At 43.4% G+C, this 27,644-nt stretch overlaps 1 protein-coding gene and 1 long non-coding RNA gene across 2 annotated transcripts in view; one reads left to right on the plus strand and one right to left on the minus strand.

The window, feature by feature from the left end:
- On the plus strand, positions 1–27,636 carry SNX19 (sorting nexin 19). Its single transcript, XM_007438743.3, has 11 exons — positions 1–1,672; positions 2,333–2,471; positions 3,142–3,242; positions 4,208–4,327; positions 5,309–5,439; positions 7,058–7,145; positions 7,255–7,432; positions 9,272–9,401; positions 24,792–24,976; positions 25,859–25,946; positions 26,589–27,636. Exons 1-11 carry the CDS (start codon positions 8–10, stop codon positions 26,710–26,712), a joined length of 2,949 nt encoding a protein of 982 aa, XP_007438805.2. The 5' UTR covers positions 1–7; the 3' UTR covers positions 26,713–27,636.
- The window catches only part of LOC148216196 (uncharacterized), a 35,815-nt gene continuing 23,869 nt past the window's right edge, over positions 15,699–27,644 (minus strand). The window contains exon 4 of the long non-coding RNA XR_015795840.1: positions 15,699–18,406. This is a non-coding gene — a long non-coding RNA (uncharacterized LOC148216196). The remainder of the gene's footprint in view (positions 18,407–27,644) is intronic.

The following is a 27,644-nucleotide window of genomic DNA, read 5'->3' on the forward strand; positions in this document are numbered from 1 at the left end:
GTTAAGGATGCTAAGGATCCGGGGACAAGGGGTAGGGCTGGGCGATGTGGCAGGGAGTAGGAAGCTGATAGCCTTAGGGGCTGTGCTGGGCTGGTTGCTGGTGGTCCACTTACTGGTCAACGTCTGGCTGCTCTGCATCCTTTCAGGGTTGCTGGCCTTACTGGGTGGGTGGCTGGGCTCCCGAGTGGTGGTTGGCACCAGCAACAGAATTCACTTGGAGAGGTTTCTTCTTCCCCTGGAAGGCTGCCCTCCAAATCCTGATGCCGAGAGGCTGCTGGGAGAGGAGATCCAGAATATTATCCACAAGATCATTCGGGATTTTGTATCGTCCTGGTACCGGGCTGTAAGCCACGAGCAGAACTTTGAGAAGGAGGTTGAAAAAGCAATGATGGGGTTGGCTTCGGAGCTTAAAAGGAGGATGGTCCTGGTGGACAGGAAGGCTTTGACCCAAAGGGTGCTCCTCCTTGCAGGTTGCCACCTGCAGGCCTACAAGAAGGTCCAGGAACAATGGAAAGAAGCAGAAGACCTTGGAAACTCTGCTGAGAAGGCCAGTAGGCTGTGGCAAGCATACTGTGAATTCTCAGCACCTCATTTGGCTGTTCGAAGCCCTGCGCATCAGGTGGAGTATACCCGGCGCATGGTGGACTTGCTGCTGCGGGTCTTGGTGCCTGAACCCCACCTGGAAAGCAGGACTGGACGCTTTGTGGTGGTGGAGCTTGTGACTTGCAATGTGCTGATGCCCGTGATTAACAAAATGGCAGACCCCGACTGGCTCAACCTGCTGTTGATTGACCTTTTCTCCCGGAAGGCCACCAGAGCAACAGAGATGGTGGAGACCTCCCCAGCAGTGTTGCCCCTTTCCCCAAGCCAGCCCGTGGTGCCCAATTTATCACCCCTGGTCCTTCAACCAGAAATGGCTACCGAGGGCAGTATGGCGCTACCAAGGGATTCTGAACCTTTCAACAGGAATGCAGTAGATAATTTGGAGGACCTCTTGGTAGAGGCAAAGGAACCAGTTGAGAGAGAGCTGAACACTCCCATGAATGAGAAAGATAATGATAACATGACTGCACCCCTTCTTCACCCTGATACTCTTGGATCCTTCTTCCCCAGTGGAGATTCAGAAGTTGACTCCCCTATGTCTGATGTAGGAAAAGACTCTGGATCCCTGATTGTGGTGTCTGCTGAAGAACTCTTCACTAGTTCCCTTCTTGATTTGGAAGGGCCTGATGGCATGGATCAAGAGGATAGTTTGGGAGAGAAAGACAGGTGTGTAGAGGATAATGCTGAGGGTTTCACATCTGAAGCCAGCCTCCAGGCTGCCTCCCTCAGTCCATGTCCTGACATCCAAATAGAGCCAGTTGCCGAAGAAACCTTAGCTTCCTTGACTGCTCTTTTGGAGGATCCAGAAAAGACCTTCTTGAGACGGCCATCCTACTTGGTGAAAGACTTGGTGCCCCCTGTAAGCCTGGCACACAGCCCTCAAGATCTAGCACAGTTGCCACGTCTGCTTGCTTCCTCCCCCACTGCCCCTATGGGCACCTTCAGCTTTGAGCCACTCAGCAGCCCTGATGGCCCCGTCATCATCCAAAATTTGCGTATCACTGGAACAATCACTGCTCGAGAGCACAGTGGAACAGGATTCCATCCTTACACCTTGTACACCGTGAAGGTAATTCTTCTGTTTTTCAGTCAACAGAAGTCAAGAACTAAACAACCAACCAAAAGCATTGTGTGTCATCCCAGCCCAAATGCCCGAGAAAACCCTTCTGAAACACCAACAGGCCATGTAGATTTCAAAGGGAATACTGCTCCCCAGGACCGGCCGTGGGACAGAGAAAGCATAACTTCTGGGTCCCACAAGATGATAATGCCTAATAGAAGGGACCTGATAAAATGCTTGTGGATCCTGTTGCTCCTGGTGGGGTGAGCAGAGACAGGTGGTCCAGCCACATATCTCTATGTTGTGAGTGGGTAGGACATAAAAAACATCTACATTGATATATCAGTGAAAGAGAGAGAGGGAGAGAGAGAGAATGAACGAGAACCATTGGAAGGTATGAAGTCTAACATGTCTTTCTCCAACCATATTTCCACCAGCTATTTCGGGGCTTCAGTTTCTAGTTTTCAATGGCAAGGGACTGTGGTTATTCAGGTGAAATCATGTTCTTCCCTCTGAACTCTTTATTTCTGTGCATCCACAGAGCTTCAGCTAAGAATATTGACTGTAACTGCTCACCCCTGGAAGTCAAGTCAGCTTTAGGCCATTACACGTGGTTTAGTTTGGCAAATAGGTTCTTCTTCACTGATAGTGGTATTTTTCTTTCCATAGTATGAGACAACATTGGACAGTGACAACACTAACAGCCTCCAGCAAGTGGCATACCATACGGTGAACCGAAGGTACCGTGAGTTCTTGAACCTACAAACCAGGCTGGAGGAGAAACCAGATCTACGGAAGTTCATAAAAAGTTAGTCCTGAATTCTCTTTTCTTTTTATGTGCGCAGTGGGGCTTAGTCAAGTGAATAAATGTAGAATGTCTTGTTTTGTTTTAATTTTCTGTCGTCCCCCCCTCCGCCCTTTTTATCCACTGGCAATTATGGTTGATACCAAGTGGGGGAAAACAGGTTTAAATGAACCATCTGTAAGATCTCTGGATATATTGTCCATGGCATAGGTGTCTCCAAGGAATGAACGTATAGCCAGAAAAGTGGAATAAAAGCATACAAAGGCAAAGTTAGGCTAGCTCTATATCTAACTCATAATCTCTCCTCACAGGCTCTGTTTTAATTCGAAATATAGTTTTCTATGGCACTTAGTCCAATAACGTTGACCTTGTTCACATAGCGTGCTAAGCCATGACATATAACCATGTTTCTGAAATGGCCCTAATGGGCCAGGTTCTCACAACCCTCTCGACACGCTTTGCAACTCACATTGGTCAAATTCATAGAAAGCCGTCCATGGAAACAGCCAGTCATATTATGACCTAGGGTGATGTAAAACCCACTCTGTGAAAGATGCATTTCTTGTTTGTTGCAAACAGTTCGGAAAGCCACTCTATCAACATTTTAATCATGAATGACAAACTACTATGATTAACATTGCAGTAAAATTACTCTTTTTTAAAAAAATGGCAGACATAAAAGGTCCAAAAAAACTGTTTCCGGATCTTCCATTTGGTAACATGGATACAGAGAAAGTTGAAGCCAGAAAAAGTCTTTTGGAATCGTTCTTGAAGGTAAGAATTTCTCCTTTCTTCCTGCTCCTCATTTAGATCTGGCCTAGTTTATTATTTTTAAAAACTCATATAAAGATACACAAGAACTCGTTTAAAAAAAAAAAAACGCAGCCAAAAGCAGAACTGGGTAAACTGGTCAGTGCAGATATTTTGGACTACCATTCCCATGGTTCCCTGCCACTATCCATGACGATACATGCAAAATCTCTGCAAGGGAAGTCTGTTGCTTCAGGCGTCTGTTGCAAGCCACCACGATGCCCCAATGGAGATGCATGCGCCAGGATGCAAATGATGCAATGATGTAATCTGGCGTCATGACATCTGACCCAAGTACGTAAGTTCTGTCATTTGCATGATGATGTCATGATGCCCCACCCACCAAAGCACACACCCACGTCATTGAGTGTTTGCAGCTGGAGATGAGGAGGTACCTCCAGATAATAAGTAGTTCATAGCTGGGCAGCATACAAGTTTAATAATAAATAAATATAAATAAATAAATAAATAACGCTTAAGGGTTGAGTGTCCATTCACTGGGGTCACTCTTTGATGCTAGTGCTATATACCCTGTTTTAAACGCATTGGGATGTCTTCTAAGCCAGGAACAAGCAACCTACACTCCTGTTGCTTCTTCTGACCATGGCCACTGACCATTCATGACATGGCCATTTTCCATTGAGGAACATACGTATGAAAACTCCATTGTAAGCCCCAAAATCAGTTTGACCCAGTTGAGAGGTGGGAATCTAAGGTCCCTCCCCACATGCTTCCCAGAAAAAATTAGAAAGCTACAACCCCGCTAACATCCCTGATGTGATTCCCCCCCCTTTTGCCTTATCATCTTGCCTACTTCAGCACTCCCCTCCCCTCAAAATGCGGAGTGCCGCCCTCAGCTCTAAATTATGTCCTAAGCTTCTGGTGGGAACATTTTCTTGCTTCACGGCTTGCCTGCTTGCCTGTTGCAGCAATTGTGTGCAACTCCTGAGATTGCCAACAGTGAGGAAATGCAGGAATTCCTCGCTTTGAACACAGATGCCAGAATTGCCTTCGTCAAAAAACCATTTGTGGTCTCCAGGATTGATAAGGTAATGTGTTGGATGTTGTCAGAAACATTCCTAGACCTGATTAAAACAAACAGATGGGCAAGTAATCTAGCTTCAAGCCAATTCCCCCAAAAAGCTGTTAGTCGCTGGTGGGTAAGTGAGGGTTGTTCAGGTGCACCTCACTTGTGACCTGATGGACAGCAGATGGCCTATCAGTAATCGCTTCTTTAAGTTCTTGTAAGTTAGTTACAGGATCTGCTCACCTGGGCTTCCAATAGCTTCTTTCGTTATGTTTGAGTTTTCCAAGCAACCTTCTCCAAAGACTCTTTTTCTGAATTACGTGTTCAAAATATTTAAACTTGACTTTTATGATCAGCGCTTCCAAGGTACTCCCTTGTTATGCTCCATCAAGTGTGGAATACCGTATTTTTCTGACTATAAGATGATACTTTTTTCTAAAATCCTTACGCTAAAAACTGAAGGGCGTCTTATTCAAGGAAGTCAGCCGAGAATCGCGCAGTTGCAAAACTGCCCATACTTTGTCTCTGCAAAGAGGCTTCCTCCTATTGCTAGCCTCCAATCACGAGTGAAATAGCTTGAGTCTGCAAACAGACTTCCTCCAATCATAAGCTTTATGGAACTGACGTCAGCTGATGCTGAACAAACCAATTGGAGGAAGTCTGTTTGCAGAGACAAGCTATCGGCAGTTTCACTCGTGCTTGAATGTAATCAGTTAGGCAAAAGAGCCTGGAAATAGAGCTGCAGAGAGACGGTTTGGACCTCCTCCCACCGAGTGTATCACGTAAATGTTAACTAATTACTAAATAAAAATGTGTTCTGCACTCTCTTTAAAATATTGATTTCTTAATTTTGGGTTGGAAAAGTGGAGGTCGTCTTGTACATGGGGGCGTCTTATTGACGGAAAAATACGGTAATTTGTTCTTCTTGCTGTCCAAGATACTCTCAACCCTGTTCTCCAGCAGCAGCGTCTTTTATGTCAGCGAAGGTCTCTTTGTATCGCAGATTGTAATGAACGCCATTGTGGATACGTTGAAAACGGCCTTTCCGCGGTCAGAGCCACAGAGCCCTACAGAAGAACTGAGCGAGGCCGAAGTAGATGGAAAGCAGCAGACAGATGGGAAGAAGGCCAATAAGTAAGTGTCTTCCTGTTAAGGTCAAATGTGTAAATCCATAGTAGCAGCTCCTTTCTGCAGCCTGAAGTCATCCAGTCCATGAATACCTTTATTGCTTGATTTGACTAAGGGGATGAACTATCAGGGATTGCAAAAATCAATCCCTACAAGATCATGTTTTGAGGCATAGACAAGGGTCCAGCCCTGCAGGTGTTCCTCAGAGATCCTCAAGTACAGGAAACACCAAAGATACTACATGCTATTCCTCAGGACTAGCTGATTAATCATCCTTGGTCTTTAGCGGTGGTTATTGCGAAAGGTGACCGAATCCATTGATTTGACTCCCGAACCTTTGCTGGAACTGAGGGAGCTGTAGTGCTTGTATTCATATCTGTAATATTTTGTTTTTTCTCAAATAAGAAGAGATCCTATTTCAGTAAAGCGATCAAATGGGGAAAAAAGATCATTATGTTTTCAGAATCTTGGCTGGACATTCCATTCCTAAGCAATAAACAGACTTCCTGCTTTGTCTAGGAAGTCGGCTTTCGCAATCATGTTTCCAGCCTGATTCTGTGTACGTGTTTGTTTGGAAGAAACTCCCACTGCACTCACTTCAGCTCGCTTCCTGCACCGTGCGTTGTCCATCTTTTTATTTTAAAATGGTCCATTGGAAGGGTGTTTTTGGCCTGTCCCCAAAAGGATTTTGTGTAGTTGGAGAAGCCAGCAAAAGAAGAGCAACTATGGAATGATCTGGCTCAAGCGGTGCTTCTCAACCTTGGCAACTTTAAGATGTGTGGACTTCAACTCCCAGAATTCCCCAGCCAGCCTTGCTGGCTGGGGAATTCTGGGAGTTGAAGTCCACACATCTTAAAGTTGCCAAGGTTGAGAAACACTTGGCTAAAGGGTGCAGGCAAAACATCCCTGAAAAAAATCCCCCAATGCATCTTTTTTTTTTAAATTTATTTTTATGATTGAGAAGAAAAAACACACACACACAGAAAGGGCTTTAACAAAAACAGTGAAAAAAATACAACAAAGAAAAAAAGTCAATATGTCAGTATAACAGTAAACAGTTGCAATTCTATATATACTTATCTAATGCAAATAGCACTCAGTGCATAATCTGATCTCATGCAAATATTATTCCCCCAACGCACCTTGATAGGAAAGGAAGTTGGGTCACACCCTCAAATGCTAGCCACAGCCCCATTCCAAGTCCCTTTCCTCCCTCCCAGTCACAGGACCCTGGGAGGTCATGCGCTGGCTCGTGCATATGGACCCAGTAGACCATATGCAACCTTCCCAGTGCACACACAAGCACAACATGAGGGCAGAGGAGGAACAAATGCAAAGATGCAACATGTGACTTAATTACACAGAAGACAATACAGATGCCTCCTACAGCCACTGCTATAAGGTAAAGTGGATGGGAAGAATTTGAGAAGCCACACACTGCTTGCTTTCTCTCACTTGTTTACAGAGCTACACTACTGACATTTTTGCAGCTGCTGATAATAACAGAATTCTTGTTGAGTGGCCAACGGTTGGAAGCAACACATACATGGGAGTGATCTAGCTCCTCAGAGAAAAGCTAGATTAGATGAATGAATATTGTATTTTCCTGCCTCTCTTTTCACAGGCCTAGGCTGAAGTTCACATCCGGTAAAATCTTGAATGTGGCCGGAACACAGGAGAAGATTGTATATTCTTTCAGGGAAGGCACTAACGTAAGTCCGTGCTCAAGACTGAGAAGTGTTGAAGGAATAATTACAGTAGTTAGCAGAAAGAGAGCATTGAACCTCTTTCCGTTTTGTTCCGTTCTGCCTCTTCTCCTAGGTCTCCGAATTCCTAACCCTGGCAAGGATGGAGACCTTGATTCAAAACCAGGAGAAGTTTCTGGAGACCATGTCCAGTGAAGGTCCAGAGAGAGAGGGAGATGAAGAACATTCCTCAGATTTGGACCCAAAGCCCATAGAAGTGTTGCAGCAAACAGGAGACGAAGATGCAAATTCTGGTATGTCCTCTCCATTTCCAGACATTGCTTCCTTCTGCTTCTGTTTGCTTCCTATACTGTTTCTTTGAGATAGGGTGTGTAAACCTTCTCCAACCTTTCTCAATCCGCCAAAGGTTAGAGATTGCAAGCCTCAGCTCCACCATTAACGTCCTGCGTATTAGAGGCACAGGTTAAAGAAGGTTGGGAACTGCTGTGCCACAGACCTGAAAAACACTCATTTGGGGAACTAACCGAACCCCACTGTGGCAAGCATTTTGTGACTGGGCAGGACGAGCCTTTGTGGCAGCCATTTTGTGGAAGTGCACAAAACACGCACAGTTCCAGATGGGTCCATCAGCTCAAAATAATTGGAATTCTCTGATGTGGACAGCACTGACCTATACAGATTGGATGAAAGCTCATTATAAGACCTCTCTGCCTTTTCTGTAATGAGAAGTCTTCAGTGCTGACAAGCGGTAGAGCTCTCGGAATAAAAATGGTCTCCACTGCCAAATCTAGAATCTACCACAAGGTGGCAGCAGAATAGCATGAATTTGAAATAAAGCCACCTAAGGACAGAACTACAATGATCAATTGAGGGCTTTTCCTCCCCACCAAATTCTGTAGTTCTGCAAGCAAAAAGATTACCGGCAATGCCTAATGCATTTCAGGGCTGTGGGAAGGTAAAGAGATAGGGAGGCTGAGATTGGACTGCTTGTGTAAGGACTAGCTTGGGACTTCATCTGTAGGGACGAGAAAGCTTGTAAAGAAATGAAGCCCCTCCATTCTTACTCCCTTGGTCTTTCCCAGGCATCTCTTTAGAGCAGACACGGGAATCAAACCAGGCACTTCCTGGTCTTCAGCTCATCCTCTCTTACCCATTACACCGTGCCCGTTTCTTCATACCAATTTTTGTGGCCTATTCCAAATCTCCCTTGTTCATCTCCCCCGCAAAAGTAGTTGTCTTACTCCATCCATTTCTGTGGGAGTCAATTCTCACAGCCAGTGAAAACCATAACAAGTCTGACATTAGGCTATCAAATGACAGATAAAGCCAGGCCAGCTCCCACAACGGAGGGGGCGAAGGAGTCTGTGATATAGGGCAGGGTGGAAAAAGAAACAATAAGGTTTTGTACGTATGCGTGCGATAGATCTGTTTGTCTGTCTGTTTTGCTTGTGAATCACAGCAGTGGCTGATAATCTTTGATAATGGCTTCCTTTAAATTCTACTTACCAGAAGTTCTTGATTTCTTACGAGCTTGTCTAAATGGCTCCAATCCTGACCATGAGGTGAAGCTTGAGAGTCTCATTTCATTCCTTGATTTTGTCATTCCTCTTTCTTACAGCTTGTCATGGGGGTACATGCCTACTCTCTGTATGGATATCTGTAGGAAGCAGGGGTGTTTTGACATCTCTGTAGCTTCTGCTGAATGCCTGTGGCTTCTCACATTGGCAGTGGCAGCATATAATACCTGCAGCGAATGCAGTGAATCTAGGTTTGCAGGCTGAGTTGAGGCCTACTGCCCCGATTTCCTTAATGTTTTCTTTCTGTCCCCCAAACATCGGCTCGATCAATAATTCCTCGCTTGCTGACTGATCGGTTTTACTGCCTTTAAGAAGGCACAGTAATCCCATGGTAATCTTGTGGCTAATCTGGAAGAAGCCAGAAAGAGTTGGCATGCGAGGGAGGGACAAAAGCTTAATGGTTGAGTGCATGCTTTTCATGATGATGGGATCTCTGGTATCTCAACTTACAAAGGCAACGTTAGAAAAAGATGGAACACTTCAGTGAAGATACTCTTATGGGAACGGATGATAGTGAAGTCGTAGACCTGGTTTAAAAGCTTCTTATGTTTGCAGGATCCGAGACTTTGCTGGCAGACGTCATTCTGGACCTTCTTTGTCTGATTATGGTAGACCATTGGAGTTGGCTGTGGTCAGAGAATATGCAGAAGATCCTACATCTGCTCTTTGGGACGTTGATCCAAAGGTAAGGTTTTAGTGTGCAACCGGAGGAACACAGTTGGAACTTTGGTTCTAGAGAGGTGGCTTGCTCTTGATGTGGGTGTCAAGCAAACCATGGTTTTGAGTTGATTCCAAAAATGGGATGCGTCAACAGGAAAGTTTATTTTCTTAAATTATCACCTGCCTTCCCAGATAATCAGTGGTCTCCTAATTTTTTCTTGCTCCTAAAAGAAGTTGCACACCAGGGCCAAAAATACTGTCCAAAATAAACATCACCCACTGAAATGTCCTCACAGATTTACCAACAGAAGCTTGCATTTATTAACTTACCAGTTCAGTGAGAACGTGGATATTGAATTTTTGATGATGCTCTGTGGCTTCTCCCCCCTCCCCTCCTATCCTATAACAGGCAGCCCCAAAGGACAGCTGTCTGGGGTACAAAGGACATCATATTTACAGTCTGGCTTATTTGAGCTATCCGAGGCAAAGGTTGCCAAAAAACGTTGAGGTCAAGGGGATGCTAATAGGTACAAGCCTGCTGATTTTCTTTTTAAAGATAACCAGGTCAGGAAGAGCGAGCTGCATCTCTGAAATGAACTTTTAAAAATGGAGTGAACGAGCTGGAAGCTGATACCCTTGAGAGAAAGATGCTTAGAGGCACGAGGCCATTCAGTGGAATGTCATGGCCGGCTCAGATGCTGGACTGTCAGCAGCCTGGGGCCATGCTGATAGAGATGTGTGCTTCTTTGAAGAGAGGAGCATGACGTGAAAGTGCGTCCCAGCAGAGCTTTCCCCGTACAACATTGTACATTCCCCGTACAACATCGTAGCTTAGACAGGAATGGTGTTTTTGGCAGCCGGTTTTGGTCAGGGCTCAGCTGTTGTAGATCACAAGGCTAGGAAAAGTAGCCTGCAAAATGGAGGGGCTTAACATCCTCTCCCAATATTTTTTTGCCTCCTTTGCTTGTTTTTTTCCCCCTTGGCCGTGGGGCCAAAGTGCTTCTAGAATCCCAGTAGGGCAATATGGCTGCAGGGCAGAAAGTAATGGGGGAGCATTGAATCTCTGCCAACATTGGCTCTCTGAAGCAAACTTAAGCTCTTGCATGAATGCTTCATCGCAGTTTGCAAAATTTTGGATTGTGTTCGCTGGGCCTTCAAAGCGTCTGTGGTATGAACTTTCAGGAAATGATGGGATCCTGGTTGCTGATTTCTATTGATCTGTCTTGTGAATTAGACTATTTAAAGGGAGAGGGATGAGTTTAAAACAGGCTCAGCTGATATGGCCTGGAGAAGGCGATCCAGATTTACTATGGGGTGAGTCTCTCTGGACTCAGAGAAAAAGTGGGGTAATCAGGACCCCACATCTTTCTGCTCTTTTGAGCAAATTCCCCCATCCAGGTTTAGCCATGGTTAGGCACAACACAGCACAGTGGGAAATAAATCAGGAATTCACAAGGAATATGTGTGTCATTTACTAGATCCTAGCAGATAATAAGGGAAACTTTGTGGTATGTCGCCCAGAGTCGCCTGTGGTGACATGAGCGGCTATATAAATTGGTTTAATAAATAAATAATAAGGAAAGTCTTTGGTCAACCATACTGCATTCTACTTTTTTCACTCTGTTGGGCCAACATCGCCTTGATAGACAATATGGGAGGAGAAATGGCCACAGAGAGCAAGTTACTAGACAAGCTTGACTTTTGACAACTCCTGAAAAATTACTTCCTTATGTCTCCCCCCCCCCCCTGAAAAAAATCATGTGTAAGTAGGCATGTGGCATTCTGGCTTAGATTTGAACGTTCTTTTTTGGCTAATTCTGTACTCCTCTCCCCATCTGAGTTGATAGAGATTCTGGCTGATGACAGCTGATCTCAACTGAGCAAGGTGTGAAGGTTACACAAAAGAAAGAAAGTAGTGGTAAAGTACTTCGGTGCTCCTTCCAAGAAAATGCTCTGGCTATGGCGTTACCAAGAATTGAACTCACCTTTCCTTTTTGCACAGTGAGTTCTATAGGGTATGGTTAGACCTTAACCAAAGCATCTCTTTTCTCTGGGAGGAGTTCTAACTCAACAAGAATCAAGCATCTTGGTTTTGGTCATTTGGCCACATTCTAGTAGCAATAATGATTGCTGCTCCTCTTCTTTATTGCTATTATTTATCAAATGCCTTGAATTCAAGACCCTGGCAGTAATGTCAGATTTTAAGAAAGCAAGTGCTGTCCTGGATCTTTACATTCAAAGGCTGCAGAAGAATATGAGGAAATAAATTTATAGCCAAATTACAATAGGCTTGCATTCCACGCAAGATGACAAGAGTTGGAACAGCTTCTTGCAAAAACTCCTAGCAAGAAGGAGTTTGTAAAGAATGAGGTCTTTCTATGTGAGTATAAAACTCCCTTTGCATATAGAAAGTCCACCCCCAAAGGGAGCCCTTGTTCTGCACCAATGGCCGTTCCTTCGACATCTATCAAACAAGGGTGTCCTTCACCTTAAAATCGCCCTGCCAGCAAAATGGTGGCCTTAAGCCTCATTTCCATGGCTGGGAAAGTCAACTGGCTGATTGAGCCTGTTCTAAATCTCTCCCAATGATCTGATTCTGTGGCAACGTCCAGGAGAGAAAAAGCAGATGACCGAAAAAGGTCTTGCTAGGAAGGAAGGCGTATCCCCTTCTCTGAAAAGGCAGGCCTGTCCCCTTACGTAACACAGAGTGATCCTTTTTTTGGTGGCTAACGATGGTAAAGAGATGGTTTGAGCAGCCAGCCAAGAAATGAGATCATCTGCAGCTAAGAAAAGATTTTCAGCTTGGGTGGGCTCTCTGCTCGATCTGTAAACAATCCCGTTTGGTCCAATCTAGACATTCTGCTTTCGTTGCTAGCAAAATGCCTGTCTTTAGAAGAGGAGTGGTGGAAAGAGAAGGTACAACCCTTCCTCCCCTTGGAACTTTTACTGTACCTCTTTACTTTTTAGCATGAGAGTAGCTGTTGTAGGGGCACTATGGAGATATGCGCTAAGTCTGTTGGAGATTGCAGCTATGAAAAACCAAGCCAAGATCCTCCCATCTCTTACATCTGCACAGCTTCACCCCGGGTTCTGTTTCTGGGTCACACTGCAGTTTGATGGAATGTAGGGAATGAACGTCTGTCTGTGCATAGATGAAGATCTTTGCCCACCACTGTCGTTTTACAGACAGTGAAAAATCTAGGCCTTTGGGGAAGGCGTATCAGAATCTTTGGATACTTGTTTGCAAAAGACGAGCCATAGCATTTCCTGGCTATTAATGGCCTTTGGACCCCATCAGGTGAGCAAGCTGTAAGCATCCCAACCATCTCAGCCACTCTCTCTAAGCCTGTGAGTCAGCTGTGAGATAAAAATATAGGTCCCGCCAGCCACAGCATGGGGTGTCTGCCCTTTCTCTCTGTGTTCTGCCCTAAAACTCTCCTCTTTGGCAGGTAGATGGGTTTTTGGTTCTTGGACGTTTTTGAGAAGAGGGTGGACAGTCACCTTTTAAAGAAGGCTTAACTGGTTTTCCGCACATTGCAGAGGGCTTGGCCTGATGACCAACCTAGTGATACCTTCCAACTCCATGATTCTAGGAGATGGGACAGCACCTAAAAGGGAATAATAGCAATGCATCAATTGGTGTGTGCACAAGGAGAACATAATGTTCTTGGATTCTGCTCCTTAACACAGTAGGGCAGCTTCCAGTTCTAACACCAACGAAACCAGATTTGTAGGTTCCAGGCTCGCCAAGCAAACCCCTGATGGATTTCGAGGAACAGCGAAAAGGTTTCATCTGATAGAATGGTGAGATCTGATTTGGAAAGAAGAGGTACAGGACAAGATAATGTGTAAGCCTGGGAGAAACAGGACACTGCTTGTTTGATGGCGGGAGGCAGGGTTGGGAGCTGAGAGTCCCAGCCTTTGACTTCTTCTGCAAGAGGAAAGGCATCTCCATCCTTTGGCTAGGCACCTTCTCAGTCTTAGGAGGCGACTGCTGCTGAGAACTCGTCCCTTAAAATAGACTTCCTGGAAGCAAAAAAATTCCAGGCCAGCTAGAGTTAATCCCATTTTTGGAGACTTTGCTCATGGTCCCATTGATGATGAAGAACCGGGGAGGAGGGAGGGAGAGGGTGGCATTTACATATGGGAGTATGAAAATAAATGAAGGTTTGAAAATCAGAGATGTAGGCCAACAGTCTTCAATTTTATCATCTTTCACCTTAACCTTTTCTGTGTAGCCATGAAAATGGCAATCTCCACTGCCAGTTCCAAGAGGGAGAAGAACAAATAGATGTAGTTATGGCCGCAAAGGTCTTGGGGTTCTATCATCATTTTGCAGGAGGGAGTGTCCATGCAATGTGTAGACTTTTAGGAATATGCAAAATGTGTTGATCTTGGAAGAGAACTTTTAGAAAACTCCAGAATGTTCTGCTTCCCTCTGGAGCATGACATTCCAGGGATGTGTTGATGGTTTCCAGAAGTAAAAGTGGACATTCCTAATTCTTTCTTCCTCCTTGCAGATGTCCTGGATTCATTCTGATCTTCTCTTTTTGCCAATTTCCTGCTTGCAAACGAGAGGAAATTGACATGCCTGGGTGTAATGATTATGTTAACATGAGTGGTGTTGATACTAGTCGCTGTCTGAAACAGTGTCAACAGAGTCAAATAAATACATTAATAAAGCACATAACACAAACAAAGGGGACAACACAGTCTTTCCTTCCTAAGCAGGCTACATCAGCCTCCCCCAGCCTGGAGTCCTGTTGACTGAGAATGATGGGGACTGTAGTCCAGCATATCTGAATGGTGCCAGTGTGGGGACTCTTGGATCCAGGTCTGAGCTATTCCAATCTGGGCTCCACTTTTTAATACACAATACCCCTTTGCCCATTCCCTTCCCTAGTCTTCCCAAGTGACATCTGAGATCCCGGAACTATGCAAACTGTTAATCCAGAGATAAAGAGAGTATGTCTGGTCACATCCTAGCTGTCTGCACTTGGAAATCTGAGCAGGGTTCAAGCAGAGAAGCCTCTTTGCGGGGGCAGGAATGGGATCTTTGAAGGGTGTGTTTTAAAGGGTCAGTGTCCATTTCCAAACAGGATTTAAAATAAACCAGAAACATCCTTAACTTGAGATAGGAAGCTGAACATCACTTGATCCGGTGGCTGAATTGGTCTTGCTTTCTCCCAGACCATTTGATGTGACATGGATATGTAGTTTTGCAGACAAAGTTGTCATTGTTGGCTTACAAACGCTGCCCAGCGCCACCCTCCCCCCCTCAGACAGCAATAAAATAAGTCTGGGTATTACGTAGCCCGGTCCCTCCCCATAGCCATCCATGACCACATCTTCTCTTTATAGACCTGCTTGTAGAAATGATCATTTTCACCTTTAAATCTGATACCAATCAATTAAAAAAAAAAAAAAGCAGAATCATCTTGCAGTAAAGTTGGTTCTTCCAGTGGGCAAGTAAGTTTAGAAAATAACGCTCCCCACCAACAATTCTATTTCAGGTTGCCAATAAAAGCTCAATTTGGTTTTAATGCTCCTATATCCCAAAGATCTATCTCAGTGCACAAGACTAATGTACCATGGAGAAAGATTCTAGCAACTGTTCCCAACCTTTTATTTTATGTAGCCATACATCATCACTGACACCTTTTAAAGAGCAGTGTATGAGCCAGGATCCATAATGTAGTACCCGTAGGCCACAAAAGAAATGTGACCACCACCCCAAATAAAATTAAGGTTACTGAGTGCAATACCTGAATTTAACTGCTCTTGCATTTTGGGGAATTATGAAGGTGTTATTTCCAAGTCAGTAGACAGCATTTGCCATTTTAGATCTTCATGCTTCGGGAGGTAGAATTTGCTGTTTTAGATCTCCATGGTTCATAAAAGAAATTAAGAAAAGGGCCCAGGCTTGTGGGGAAGAAGTAAAAATGGTTTTAGCCTTTTGTTTTCCACTGGTATAGAAATTTGTGCTTGCAGACACAAGAGGGCGCAGCTTGTCCTCTTGGCCGTAAATCAGAACAAGTTGGCATATGTACCAGCGGTGCAATTCAGACAGGAGAACTTAAGCACAAATGTAGCCTTCAAAGTGAGCTGCTGGTATATTCCATCAGCCATCTCCAGGAAGGAAAAAATGTCTCTCTCTTTCTAGTGTGGCCCAAACTTGTTTTCAACACCGAAACTTGCAGTGGACTATAATTTCTTATATTTAGAGGGGATGGGAAGAATCTATGGAACAAATGCTTAAGATGTGTGGGCTTCATGCCGGCTGGGGAATTCTTAGAGGGTTGCTCTCACAGTCCTCCTGAAAAAAAGGGAAGGTAGGTTAGGTGTGTAATTTAAAGGTGGATTGGGCTCTTAGTTACAAAAGATAACTGATCTCATGTTATAGTAATGATGCTTAAGCCACTGTTCTAGGTTGGTTGTATGTACAGCCAACCTTCAAAAACACTGGGTTGATGAAAGGTGTCCTGACTGACATAAGATGTGACAGACAGGGTTTCATTCTCGATACAACCATCAGAGCACAGAGTTCAGCAGGGAATGAGAAAATGAGTGTCACAGGAAATAAAATAGTTCCAGCATGGGGACTCTGCAAGACAACTTGAAAGGGAACATTATATCTGACGCAGAAACCCAAAGTTGATGAGCCAAAACTGATGGTTCCCAAGGAGCTCTGCTACTTTCAAGGAGAAACTTAAAATCCCAGGATTTGGCTTGAATGCTTCTTGCAGGTGGAAAGTGTTATGTCAATTGATCCAAACCATACGATAGTATTCAGATTGAACATAGCCTAATAAATCAGTCCAATTTACTTACTCCTAATAATTAAGTGGATTGCTAGAGGGGAAGTGTGTCAAGTTACACTGTAATTTTATAGGGTAATTTTTATTAGATTATAGGCACACATTTTGCAGATAATTGGCAGGAAACCGAGAACCATTTGTTCAAGACTGCTGCTGATGCTAAGACAGATATTCTAATACACAATAGCGCAGCTCTGGGACTCTCCACAAGGAAGGAAAGAAGACGATTCAGGGATAACTGCAGGCTGTGGATGTAGGCAGTGGGATAGAGAGGGGAGCACAGCTGTTTCTGGACTGGGGGCCACTTGTGGTCCTTGGATGGCGTGCCAGAGGTGCACTCCAGTTGTGGAAGAGGCCAGGTCTATAGCCAAATTAGATTCCATTTCATTTATGTTGAATTCGACTTAAATATAGTTACTATGACTATTCTGTAGTTAGAGAATAGTAATTTCTGTAGTTTTCCTCCTTTTCACACGTTTCAGTTTCTGGAATTGTCTGGGAGCTCTTTGCAACGTTGCTGGCTGCTGCCTATGAACCTGAGTTCTCAAATTGTGTAGTTACCTGTTTTGGTTTTGACATAGGCGATGTCGTAGTCTCTCCTATAGTTCTAACTACATCACAAAAATGTAGCAAAAGGAACTGAACGACTGCTTTCCAAGATGGCTAGCAAAAATCGTCCGCCATATTGGATGTATTCCTTCTATGGTAGTTTGGTCCTTGTGCAAGATTACAGTGGAAGTTCTACAAATGGCCCTTGCGTTGAGCTATAAGGGTATAATTCAGTAAGCTCATTAATACCAGGACAAATGTTCAGTCCTAGCAGATTTTTTTTTTCCTATTAAGGGCTTCTCATTAATTAGAAAACTCAGTGGAGGCTATGTAAAGAGTAGCAAAGGGCCCCCCACGGGGAGAACTACGCTTGTCTTTTTGCATTCTCATCTCTTTTGCTTTCTTTTTTTTACCACCACTTTTTCTCTGGCAGGTTTCTCCTCAGGAACGCTGGGCTAAAATCAACAAAATAGGCACACCAGAATTCAAGAACTTCTGATACATAATTTATTGTTAGAAAAGTTAAGAAGCCATTATGAAAGAATTCCAGAGACTGCTGTATATCAAAAGCAGTCTTTACAGAGAACTCCAAATTCATATTCTTGCAGCTCTTTCTCCCTCCCCAAAAAATGCAATAGGCCATCTGTCTGTTTTTGGTCATGGACAGATGTGATACCAGATTGTTTAAGCGAGGAGAGTTGCAGTTGTTATTCCTAACTTTTATCTATTTGTTTTGCACTGTTTACATCTAATTGTCAGTGCAAGAGTATAAGGTTTAAATTGCACATGCATGTTAACAGATGTAACCTGGCCCATGTCTCAGCTTTGCGTAATGTTGCTGATCTCCCCTGTGCACAGGTGAAACTAGCTCAGTTGGGGCAATGTCTCTCAAATGTATTGGCCACTGATGTTTATCTCATTTTTTTTCTGCGCGAGATGTTCAGAACAGTTTCTCATGGTTGGGCCAAGCTTGCATTATCCAGTAATTTCATCAGTCCTAAGATGTTGGGTTGGGCACCCCTCCACCCCAACTTCTTCCCCTCCCCAGCTACTCCATTCAAGCTCTTTCCTTTGCAGCTGTTCATTCCCAGCACCTCTGTAATCCGTTTTTTGGCCTTGCTACAATGGAGGTCATTTCCCACTGAGGTAAAGTCACTGAGGACAATTGGGCTCCCAGTTACCACGACAACTATTACATCGCCATGGCTGCTGTTCCACCCTGTCCGATTGCACACCCCCAACTCCTTGCCGAGTCTCAGATTGTTTGGAGGGGGAAGGACTGGTGGGGCTGGTTAAGCCAAGTTGGGTGGCCAGTTTAATTAGCTCTCAACCCAGGAACTCTGTGCTGAGGAAGGCAGGGTTGGTAGCCTGCTAATACTTGTTGAATGAGAATATGAGCAGGAAGCTTTTCACACTGAAACCAGAGGGGAGGGGAGGCAGTGTTTCCGTGCTCAATGGTAGGATCTTCTGCACATTTACTCTGGAGCAAGTCTTACTGTTTTCAAGAAATTTTATGTGCTGATACGTAGGATTGCAGTCTGTGAAGCAAAGGGAAAGACACATGAGTTCCATAAACAACTACTTTTGTTCGTGTTACATTCCACTAGGATGTCCAGCTGTCCACCATATTGGTCCGTCTAGGTTTGGATTGTGAGGGTGCCTTCTGGAAGAATGAAAGTTAGCTTGTAAACATTGAAGGAACCTTATGCCTTGCTGTTGCTTTCAGTGATTAGGTTCTAAGTCTGTATGCCTTCTTAAAAGAGACTCTGTAGGGGATTAATCAAGGAGAGGAAAAGGGTGAGATCGTAGACTACAGTGCTCATTCAATGACTGAATATGGCCCTCTTCCTCCCCCCCCCCAAAAAAAACCTGCACATCCCTGCTTTAAAGCAAAGGGATCCAATAGTAGTTTATAATATGGAAACCATGGAGAGGAATGACCCGATGCTCTGATCTGTGAGCAGCCATCTCAGAGGGAGCACCTTTAGCCCAGATATTTCTCCAAGTATGCCCCAGAGTGGATGTTTACCTTCTTCCTATTTGCTATGGGGAAGAAAGTGAGTGGGAAAGACTGAAGTGCCCCTCTGAAGCAGAAGATTCCTCTGCAGTTGCAAAAGCAGCTTGTGGACTTGTGCCAAAGGCACTGGCCAAAAAAAGAAAGAAAGAAAGAAAAAGACTTTGATACCATTGAAGATGCTGGCAAGCTTTTGACACAGCATCACCTGCCAGTACACCTGGGCCATCCCTAGGCTTTTCTTGGGGCTCCTGTTGCGCAGATGCCTGAGGCAGTGAGGTTGGACTTGAGAGTGACTCATTCAGATCAATGGCACCATTCTGGCTCCTGATGGATGCCTCTTTTCCAGTTGGCCAGACCCTGAGTGGGAGGACTGGAAAATACCTGGGTGTTCCTCCCCCTTCTCTCTGTCATTTCTCAAACTATACCAAGCATGCAAGGTGCTTGTCCTCTTTCCAGCCATAGTTGTATTTGTTATTGAACTTTTGTCCAAATCTCCCTAGATGCTGGAAGCTATGAAGAGCATGATTTAACCAAAGCGAGGGACATGGTGACAAAGCTTAACCTGTAAATTTAGCAATGAAGCAAGCTCTGAGGATTGCAAAAAAACAAAAAGGACTTAGGGAGATGCAGATTGCCCAAACAAACAAACAAATGAAATACAGAGATCCAGCACTCTCCATCATTTAAGCCGTGTCTTCTATCATCCATGCACTCGGTTTAATAGCCTCTTTTGTGGTTAGATCAAATGCCTGTTGACCAACAGGTCTAAACTGGCAAGCTTTAGTTTGAGGAAACTCCATAAGCGATCCCTACTGATCCTTGTTTGCAATCCTGTTCTGAACTGGAGTTTTCACAGAACGTCTTCCCAAAAGCCTGGATTGTATGGAGCAGGGCCTTTGTTCTCTTCTGAGCATCATCCTCTGCTTGGGATTAAGGGAAGGTGAAAGGAGGTGAAACATCTTGAAATCTGAACTTTGGACACCTTGTGTTCAAGTCCCTAGAGCTGTTGGCACCTCCAGCTGCGTCTTCCAGTGACCACAAGCCAACGACGTCAGTGCTCAAACTCATTTGGGTCAGCCTGGCTCCTGTGCAGTGCCAGATGTAACCTGTCCACTGTCCTGGCCAAAAACTTTCTGCCTTTATTCCAGAAGCTCTAATGTTCTGGGCAAAGAGGATTCTCTGCACTGTGTATAAGAACAGCTGCCTTGGCTCCCTTACTTCAAGTTACGTGATATTACGATCAGCCTGCGTCACGTTGGCAGGTGGACCACAAGCAATAGCCAGAGGTGTTCCTGCTTGCCACAGATGGGGTGGGTTGTGAAACCATAGTAAAAAGGAAGAGCTTTATTTAAGACAGATGAGTAGCCCCACACGTAAACAGCCGTATTGAGCTTTATCTGCTTGTTTTCCCTTAAATCATTTCTTTAGGGAGTTGGCAGCACGCAGGTCCAAAACCAAACACATCTCACTTTCCAAAACAGGCCAGTTGGCTCTTCCTTTGTTTAGCCCAGATGTAAGAGACCTGGAATATGGGTGTGTTGTCTGTAATCAGAGTGAGAAAAAAGGAGGAAATCCGTCAAGCAAGCCGATTGAATTTCTTGAAATCCCAAATGCAATTTGCGTTATGCTCCTTTTGGTAATAGATAAATCATTCCAGTGTAAAATAAACACCACTAGCATAGTATTCATACATTGCTTGTCAACCGTTCATTGCAGGCTTTGGTTTCATTGCTATTTTAAATGCATTCGTTAAATTAATCGAAATCACTAGGATTTTAAAACAAATGTTTCGAAAGCAGTGGCCTTCTCATGCAAAGTTCTGCAACATTTGATTTCCCACGCGCAGCTAGCAGACTTATCAGTTCCTCTCTGTTAATGTATAACACAGGAATCTGATGCTACAAAAGGAAAACCTCTTCTCTGGGGTGAACTAGTCTGTAAAGTTAGTTAGTTAGTTAATTAATTAATTATCAAACCAATTTATATAGCCGCCCATCTTACCGCAGGCAACTCTGGGCGGTGTACAACAAAGCTAAAAACGATCAATAAATACTAATTGACCACTAGTATGGAGGAATGAATTCACAGTCATCTGTAAGATCTTCTTTTATTCTAACTTAAATTAAAAACCAGAGCACCTCTCTGGTTAGCTAGGGTTAGAACAAGCTGGTTCTGCTCCTCTTTAGTTATGCCTTTCATCCTGTGGAGCTTTTGATTTGAACCAAATTAGTGAGTGGTCCTTTAGTTTACTAGAAGCACTCCTTGACTCATGAAAGAAGTCTTTAAGATATACACATGCATGTGATTTAAAAAAAATAAATAAAACCCGTAAGCTATTAAATGTAGGTTGTCACTCAGTTAAAATAAAAACATGAGTTTCAGAATCAGTCAAATAGGAGATTAAGGAATGTGCTCATAAACATAAGCCAAGGCATCTAAAAGCCTTTCTAAGTGACTTATGCATAGCTTTCAAAACAATGTAAACTTGTAAGAGACTTCATAGCATGATGGGGTCATGGCTAAAAAGGTATTACTTTGTTCCCTTGGCCTCATATGCACTCATAGTTTGCTAAATGTGGAGAGAAAGTCTAAATTGTCCATCTGCCTTGGGCTCTTGTTTTAAGTTTGCTTATTATAAATTTGATTTGTTGTTATGATGTTTGTGTTATGTTGAACTCTTGCAAACAAAGCTGGGTTGCATAATCTGGGAGGGCTGGGGGTGGAGGAGAAAGGCAAAGTGGATCAAACGATGAAACAGAAAAGACTAGATTACGCCAAGCATGTGCATTTTAATGGGAGAGTTCAGGGCTTCTCCATTTTGAATTATATTATTATAGACTCAGACCCGCAATTCTCATGCATCTCCTGTGACAAAATGGCAGGAAACCACGATAGCAGTTTTCCCCGTACATGCTTCCAAAATTGGGCAATGCTGTTTGAGAAAAGAAGGGGCTGCAGATTGACCAAATGGAGCCAGGAGATCAATTCTTCTTAACAGAGGCCAAACTTAGGTGCATATAGTTTACTGTCACCCTGAGATGGTGGGCTTGCTCCATAAGAGACCTATGAATCAAATTAAAGATGATCTAAGATAAAGAACCCCCTCATATTATTGAACATATCAACCTATTGCCAATTCTAGCTGTGGCTGATGAATCTTGAAACATCTGAAGGGCCTGGGGTTCCATAGCGCCACACCTATCTCATCATTCTGTTTTGCAAGAATGCACTCTAGATGCCTCCAGCAGGGCATGAGGGTCCCATCAGCACGTTGGAGTAAATTGCCTTCGGCTCTGTGGGTTCTCTTTACTAACCTAAGGGAAAAGCGGAGTCAGGCTTAAGACTTGGATTCCTTCTTCCAGATGTAAGCTGGCAAAGCCATCACAAGCTTAATACATTTCTCTCCCAACTCTTGGGGTCAGAAAAGGTTGAGGGTCTGCTAAACAAACACTTCATTGCCCTGTCCTCCAGCCAGGGGTACAGGACACTTTGTTCATGGTTTATACCATTGTAAACTTTTACAGGGCAGAGGAAGGGAACATTTCACGTAAAGTATTGAGCAGTTCTCTTCAAGTCTTGGCTAACTGTCTTGAAAAGTTCAGTGTGCTTCATATGTGCTGATTTATAAGCAGCTTAATTTGGGGATGGTTGTACTAGTCTCCCTTGCATATTACTTAATAACTTGTTCGGCTGAGTTTTATTACTCTGTGCATTGCTGCTAGTTCCAAACTTTTGCAGCACAAGTGAAAAGGCAGGAATGAATATCAGGAAACTGTAGCACAATCAGATGCCAAGTGTGGTGATCTTGCTTAATAAAACAGTCTTTTGACAAATGCAAAGGAAAGGAAGTTAATAGCTATAGAAATGGGAGTCTTCATCATTCCCTGTAGGAGTACAATTGTTTTGTAGCTCAAGCAGCATATTCAATGGAGAGGCATATTAGCAGGATTGGAGAAACCCTGTTGTTTACAGAAGTCTTTAGAGGAGAACTAACAGATTACAGGTTTGGTCAGTTATAGGGTCCTCTGCCGCTCTAAAAGTGGGGGGATTGGGGGTCCATATGCCTAAAAGAATCCAGTGAGGTTCTGATTGTGGTTAGTGGCCATGGAATATTCTCTGACCTTTGAGACTTGCAGTCCTATTTGGAAAGGCTGTCATTTCTACCTATGGAAGTTTTTTGAAAATCCACTGACTCTGGGGAAACACTGTTATGGAGAGAAAAATTAATCCTCCCCCTATGTCCATCTAATGCTCCTACCCCTTCTTTTAGATTCTTTTAGACTCTTGTTTTTTTTACATACAGTATATCTTTTATATCTTCTAGATTTTCATATAGTTTTAGACTCTGATGTATCTTCTATGCCTTTTAATTGACTGTACCCCACTCTCCTTAGGCTGGTCAATGACCGTAATAAAGTTTTGATTTGATGATTTTCCCCCAAATGTTCTGATCCACACTCACAAATTCACTTGTTTCACACCGATTCTGGTTTTACAAAAAGGGCAGACTATACAAGGAGGAGGAGAAAGGAAGAGACATATATGAGAACGAGATGTTGTTGGCCCTTGGAGGAAATCCAGGTCAGGAAACAGACACTGCAAGAACAAGGGCAACTTTAGTTTGTTGATGTGGGGTATAATAACAAAATCTTGAAAGCCTGAGAGAGTTTCCCTCCGTCATCTCTTATACCATGCAGAATCAAGGTGGGCTCATTTGAGTCTCTTTCTTGTGCTACCCTTTCCCCAAGGCTGAGATACTATTTATTGTCTCTTTTATCAGTTCTAGCTTTTCTTCACCAACTTTATCTCTGTTTTCCTCTACACCTGTGCACGTGGAGCTCTGCCTCCAGATGAATCACAGAATTGTTGTAGCTCCTATTTACTGCTGCAGTGTGGACACTGAAACATTTGTCCAAAGATGCTTCTATTACTTTTTCTTAGTTGTGTCATTGTTTCCATGGACAGCGTGATGGGGGATCAGTATTCTATTTATTTATATGTTTGTTGATTCAGCCTGTATCATACCTTTTCTCCAATTGCTTAGGAAATCTCTCTTCATGTTATGCCCCTACCGACATCCCTTTGAGTTAGGTTGGACTAAGAGAAAGGGACTGGCCCAAAGTCACTTGGTCAACTTTCAAAGCTGAGGATGGACTAGAACCTGGATCTCTCTGCTCCTAGTCCAACACCTTCACCACTACCCCACATGGGCTCTCCTGCTGTAGTGTGGGCTGTGACAGATACTCAGCATTGCTGAATGGCCCAGTTTGGTGGAATAGAGTCCCCTTACAATTATGATTGGTTCTGTTTCTAATGTCTTTCTAGAGATCCTTTGGGGACTAACTTGGCCATCATTGTTATTTCATTGTTATGGCTTTTTGTTTGTTAATGTTTTATCTCTTAGTATCGTTATACTTAGGATTGATTATTTTAATTTGGTTACTTACTGCCCATGTTTTAACTATTTGTATTATGAATGCTTTAAAGAGCAGTTGTCAACACGCCATAAATTTTTGGTAGATTTAGTGTACAGAAATTAATTGACTGATTAATGGCATGCAGCCAGAAGTTCAAGACTTTTCTTTTCTGCTCTTTGTTTTTATTTAAATGCCGTCTCGTTCAAAATTGCTGAGATCCAGTGTAGTCATGTTCTCTTTTGAAGGATGAGACGTGGCTCAATGGGAGCTTGCTTGTCTTTTTATAGGCACGATCAGTGTATTTTTGCTTGCCTGAATGCTGTGAAAATACCTTCTCAAGTACCTCTAAAGTCAGTCCTCCTACGTCTGGGTCATCAGCGTTCTTCATTTGGGTTTGTTTACTGTCTGTGATATGCCTGTTATCAAGTACAAAGGCAACTGTTCTAGCTTAATGCATCAGGGGTGGGTGAGAGACATATTGAGAAAAGCTGGGGGGGGGGGGTGTTCAAGCAGCAGTAGAGCCAAAGGCAATTGTTCTACAGCTTTGGTCTCTTGTACCTAAAAGCATCCACTCGTTAACACAGTTCCCATATCTGTATTTTGTTCCCCTACAGGTGGGTGGAAGTCCAAGTGGACAACCTGACCTGCACCCAGCACTGGGTGCAATATCTTCGGCTGCTCCAGGAATCCATTTGGCCTGGAGGAGTCTTGCGCGGAGCACCCAAACCACTCAGGACGGAAGAGCAGAAGGCTGTAACTAAGAAGCAGGCCATGCAGATTCTAATGGGAATACTGCCCGGTGGGTAAAGCCCAGACGTAAGGGGTTTCCTCCTTGTAGAGAGCCATGGAGATGGCCTTGAGGGAAAATCCTAAAGCCGTTACAAAAACAAAAAGGGCAGAAATGTTCCTTGATCCCTGAGAGAGGAGGTAGTATTAGGAAGAGACTCAGTCTGGCTCCTTCCTGACTCATTGGGGAGGGGAAAAAAACATAATCAGCCTTGCAAGATTCTGTTAATAGAGCTAACTCAACAAAGCTTAGTTCTAGTCTTCTGGAGTCTGTTTCCTGATCTAGACAACCTTGAAGAGCTAACAGTCCTTGCCATGCAAGAGAAACAAGAGCTGAACAAAGTGATAGGAAACCTATCACCCATGAGCATGCAAAATTGCTCCCAAATGGGCATCTTTCTTGGCCACATTTTGTTCCCATCAATTTTTTTTTTAATTCAGCATGCTAATAGTAATAAACCATAAGCATGCCCATCAAAAGCTAATGGGGCTCTTGGCTTGAAAAATATATACCCCCATACAAAAGGTGTCTTGTCAATTTCTTCAGCTCCAAACATTTTTAAAGACATTTTATTTATTTCCATGTTGAAAAGACATAGTGTACATGCCACACGTTCCTTTAAAACATTTTTAAAAAATCACAAGAAACAAATAAAACATCAGTGTTCCAAAACATTAAATGGATTGGTAAAAAAGTACATTTTGAATCTCCTCCTAGAACCCTCAATAAACAAGAGACAGCTTGTTCCATAACACGGGCTCTGCTCTGGAGGAAGCAGAATTAATCCTTGATGTCAAACTCAAAACACTGATATTCCGTAAATATGCCGTGTGTTGTATTGTACGGTTACCAGTTTTTTCCTTGTGAATTCATACTAGTCTCTGATTCCTGCAGAGTCACTGCAAGAAATTCTAGGTACCAGTAAATGTCAGCAGAGCTGGAACCTTGTCCTGGAATCCATGCAGCATCCGAGCATCAACAGGTAACTTGGCCATACGGTATCAGTACAGGTAATTGAGTCAACATCTACAATGGGCAGAGCCATTGAATAAAATAGCATAGGTTCTTGAGAGATAAAATGGAACGCTAGCTTTGATAGGGTAGACAAGACCTACAAATGGAGGGCTTGCAGTTTAAGCCATTCCATTTTTTTTTTCTCCCACCAGTAAGGTCTTTCCCCGTAATGGTTCTGCTCAATGTAAATGAAGTGACACTATGAAATGCCATTCCCCAGCTTGATACTGGCTGTTAATATGATGCATCAAATTCTAATGTCTCTTGGAGCATGAGATTAATGGAGCTAATATAAATAGTTGGCCGTATCTAGCCGGTGTTGGCTGGTCTTGAAAAAGCAAAGCAGATTGAGATCTGTTTAGTCTTTGGATAGGAGAACATCTCAGAAGGAAAAAAAAATTCATGGAAAAAGGCAGTGGCAACCTCCATACTGTTGCCAAGAAAACTACATGGGTTTATCCATATAATCAATATAAGTGAGGGTGTCTTGACCTTATTATTCAACAGACCGCACTGTTAAGCCATTTCTAACACTAGAGTTTTCATCTACTTGGATATTCACACTTGGAATCTACTGTTGCATTATCTAAAGATCCTTCCTTTTTTTCAGGCACATGATTTACTGTCTCACAGACATCCTGTTGGAATTTTTGATCCCTGGTTCTTCAGTGGAGGAAGCCCAACCAACTCCAGTCTGTGGAGCACCTGGAAGAGCTAGTACCTCAACACACTAATTCATACTGTGAATGCAAAGAGAACCCGTAGGCATGATCTTAGATGATGCATTGCCTTTGGACTGATCCAGGACCTGTTGAAGAAGGACCAGTCAATGGAATTCTGATAGAGACCAGTGACTCTACAATGAATGTTCCAGAGCTGTTTAGCTGCATAATAAAACAATATCAGTTCCATAAGCTGGAGGAATTGCAAAGCAGTTCTGAATGAGAGGAAGTAACCTCTTCTTGTAGAGGTGAATAATCTAGAGAATAGGATAAGACTTTATCTACATTCTTGGATAGATGTAATTTTACTTTCTGCAAGTTTTTTTTTTTTTTGTTTAATTTGCAGGAAGTTTTGGTGCCCCCAGTGTTATCTGTATTTATATGGGCATTCCATGGTATGACCTCTCTTCGATTTTTCTTCCCAACAAAACCATTGCAATGAGCAGCAAGCAGCAATTACTCTCTTTTTTGCTTTTTATTCAGTGCATCCTGTATTTGTCCTTGAGATCTGTAGTGTCTCTGGAAGCTTAGAACTACCAAGTGAAAGTTCGACTGCTTTCCAAAATTGATGGGATTGGCTCAAGTCACTTGTGTCTAGAGAGAAAACAGAACCCAACTCAACCAATTTGTAGCTCATCAAGTGGGTTTGAACAAGTTTATTGGTATTTTTTAAATCATCTATGATGCTAATATTCATTTGGCTAATTGGGATGATTTACCTTCTTTTGTGATGGATGGCTGCAAAAGCCAAACCAAACTGGATGAATCTGGATTAGTCATATATAGATGCATCCAGTCCAATGTGGAAGAAATGTCCATGGATTCCCAAATGTGGAGCGTTTCCTGTTGTCTTTGTCAGCCTAGATTCAAGTGTATTTGCAGTGGAGGGACTCTCTGAATTGAATACCTGTCAACATTAAAGTTGGTGTTTGTCTACGTCTTGT

This window comes from Python bivittatus, unplaced genomic scaffold, assembly GCF_059951505.1.
Source record: "Python bivittatus isolate LINGU-HERP-01145 unplaced genomic scaffold, Pbiv_v1 ctg000320_np1212, whole genome shotgun sequence".
NCBI lineage: Eukaryota > Metazoa > Chordata > Lepidosauria > Squamata > Pythonidae > Python > Python bivittatus.

What these genes read in the sequence shown, in the direction of transcription:
- SNX19 (XM_007438743.3), top strand. Translation starts at nt 8, where the DNA reads ATGCTAAGGATCCGGGGACAAGGGGTAGGGCTGGGCGATGTGGCAGGG. An exon ending in TCTACGGAAGTTCATAAAAA is followed by an intron (nt 2,472 to 3,141) that starts GTTAGTCCTGAA and finishes AAAAAATGGCAG; the next exon opens with ACATAAAAGGTCCAAAAAAA. An exon ending in TTTTGGAATCGTTCTTGAAG is followed by an intron (nt 3,243 to 4,207) that starts GTAAGAATTTCT and finishes TGCCTGTTGCAG; the next exon opens with CAATTGTGTGCAACTCCTGA.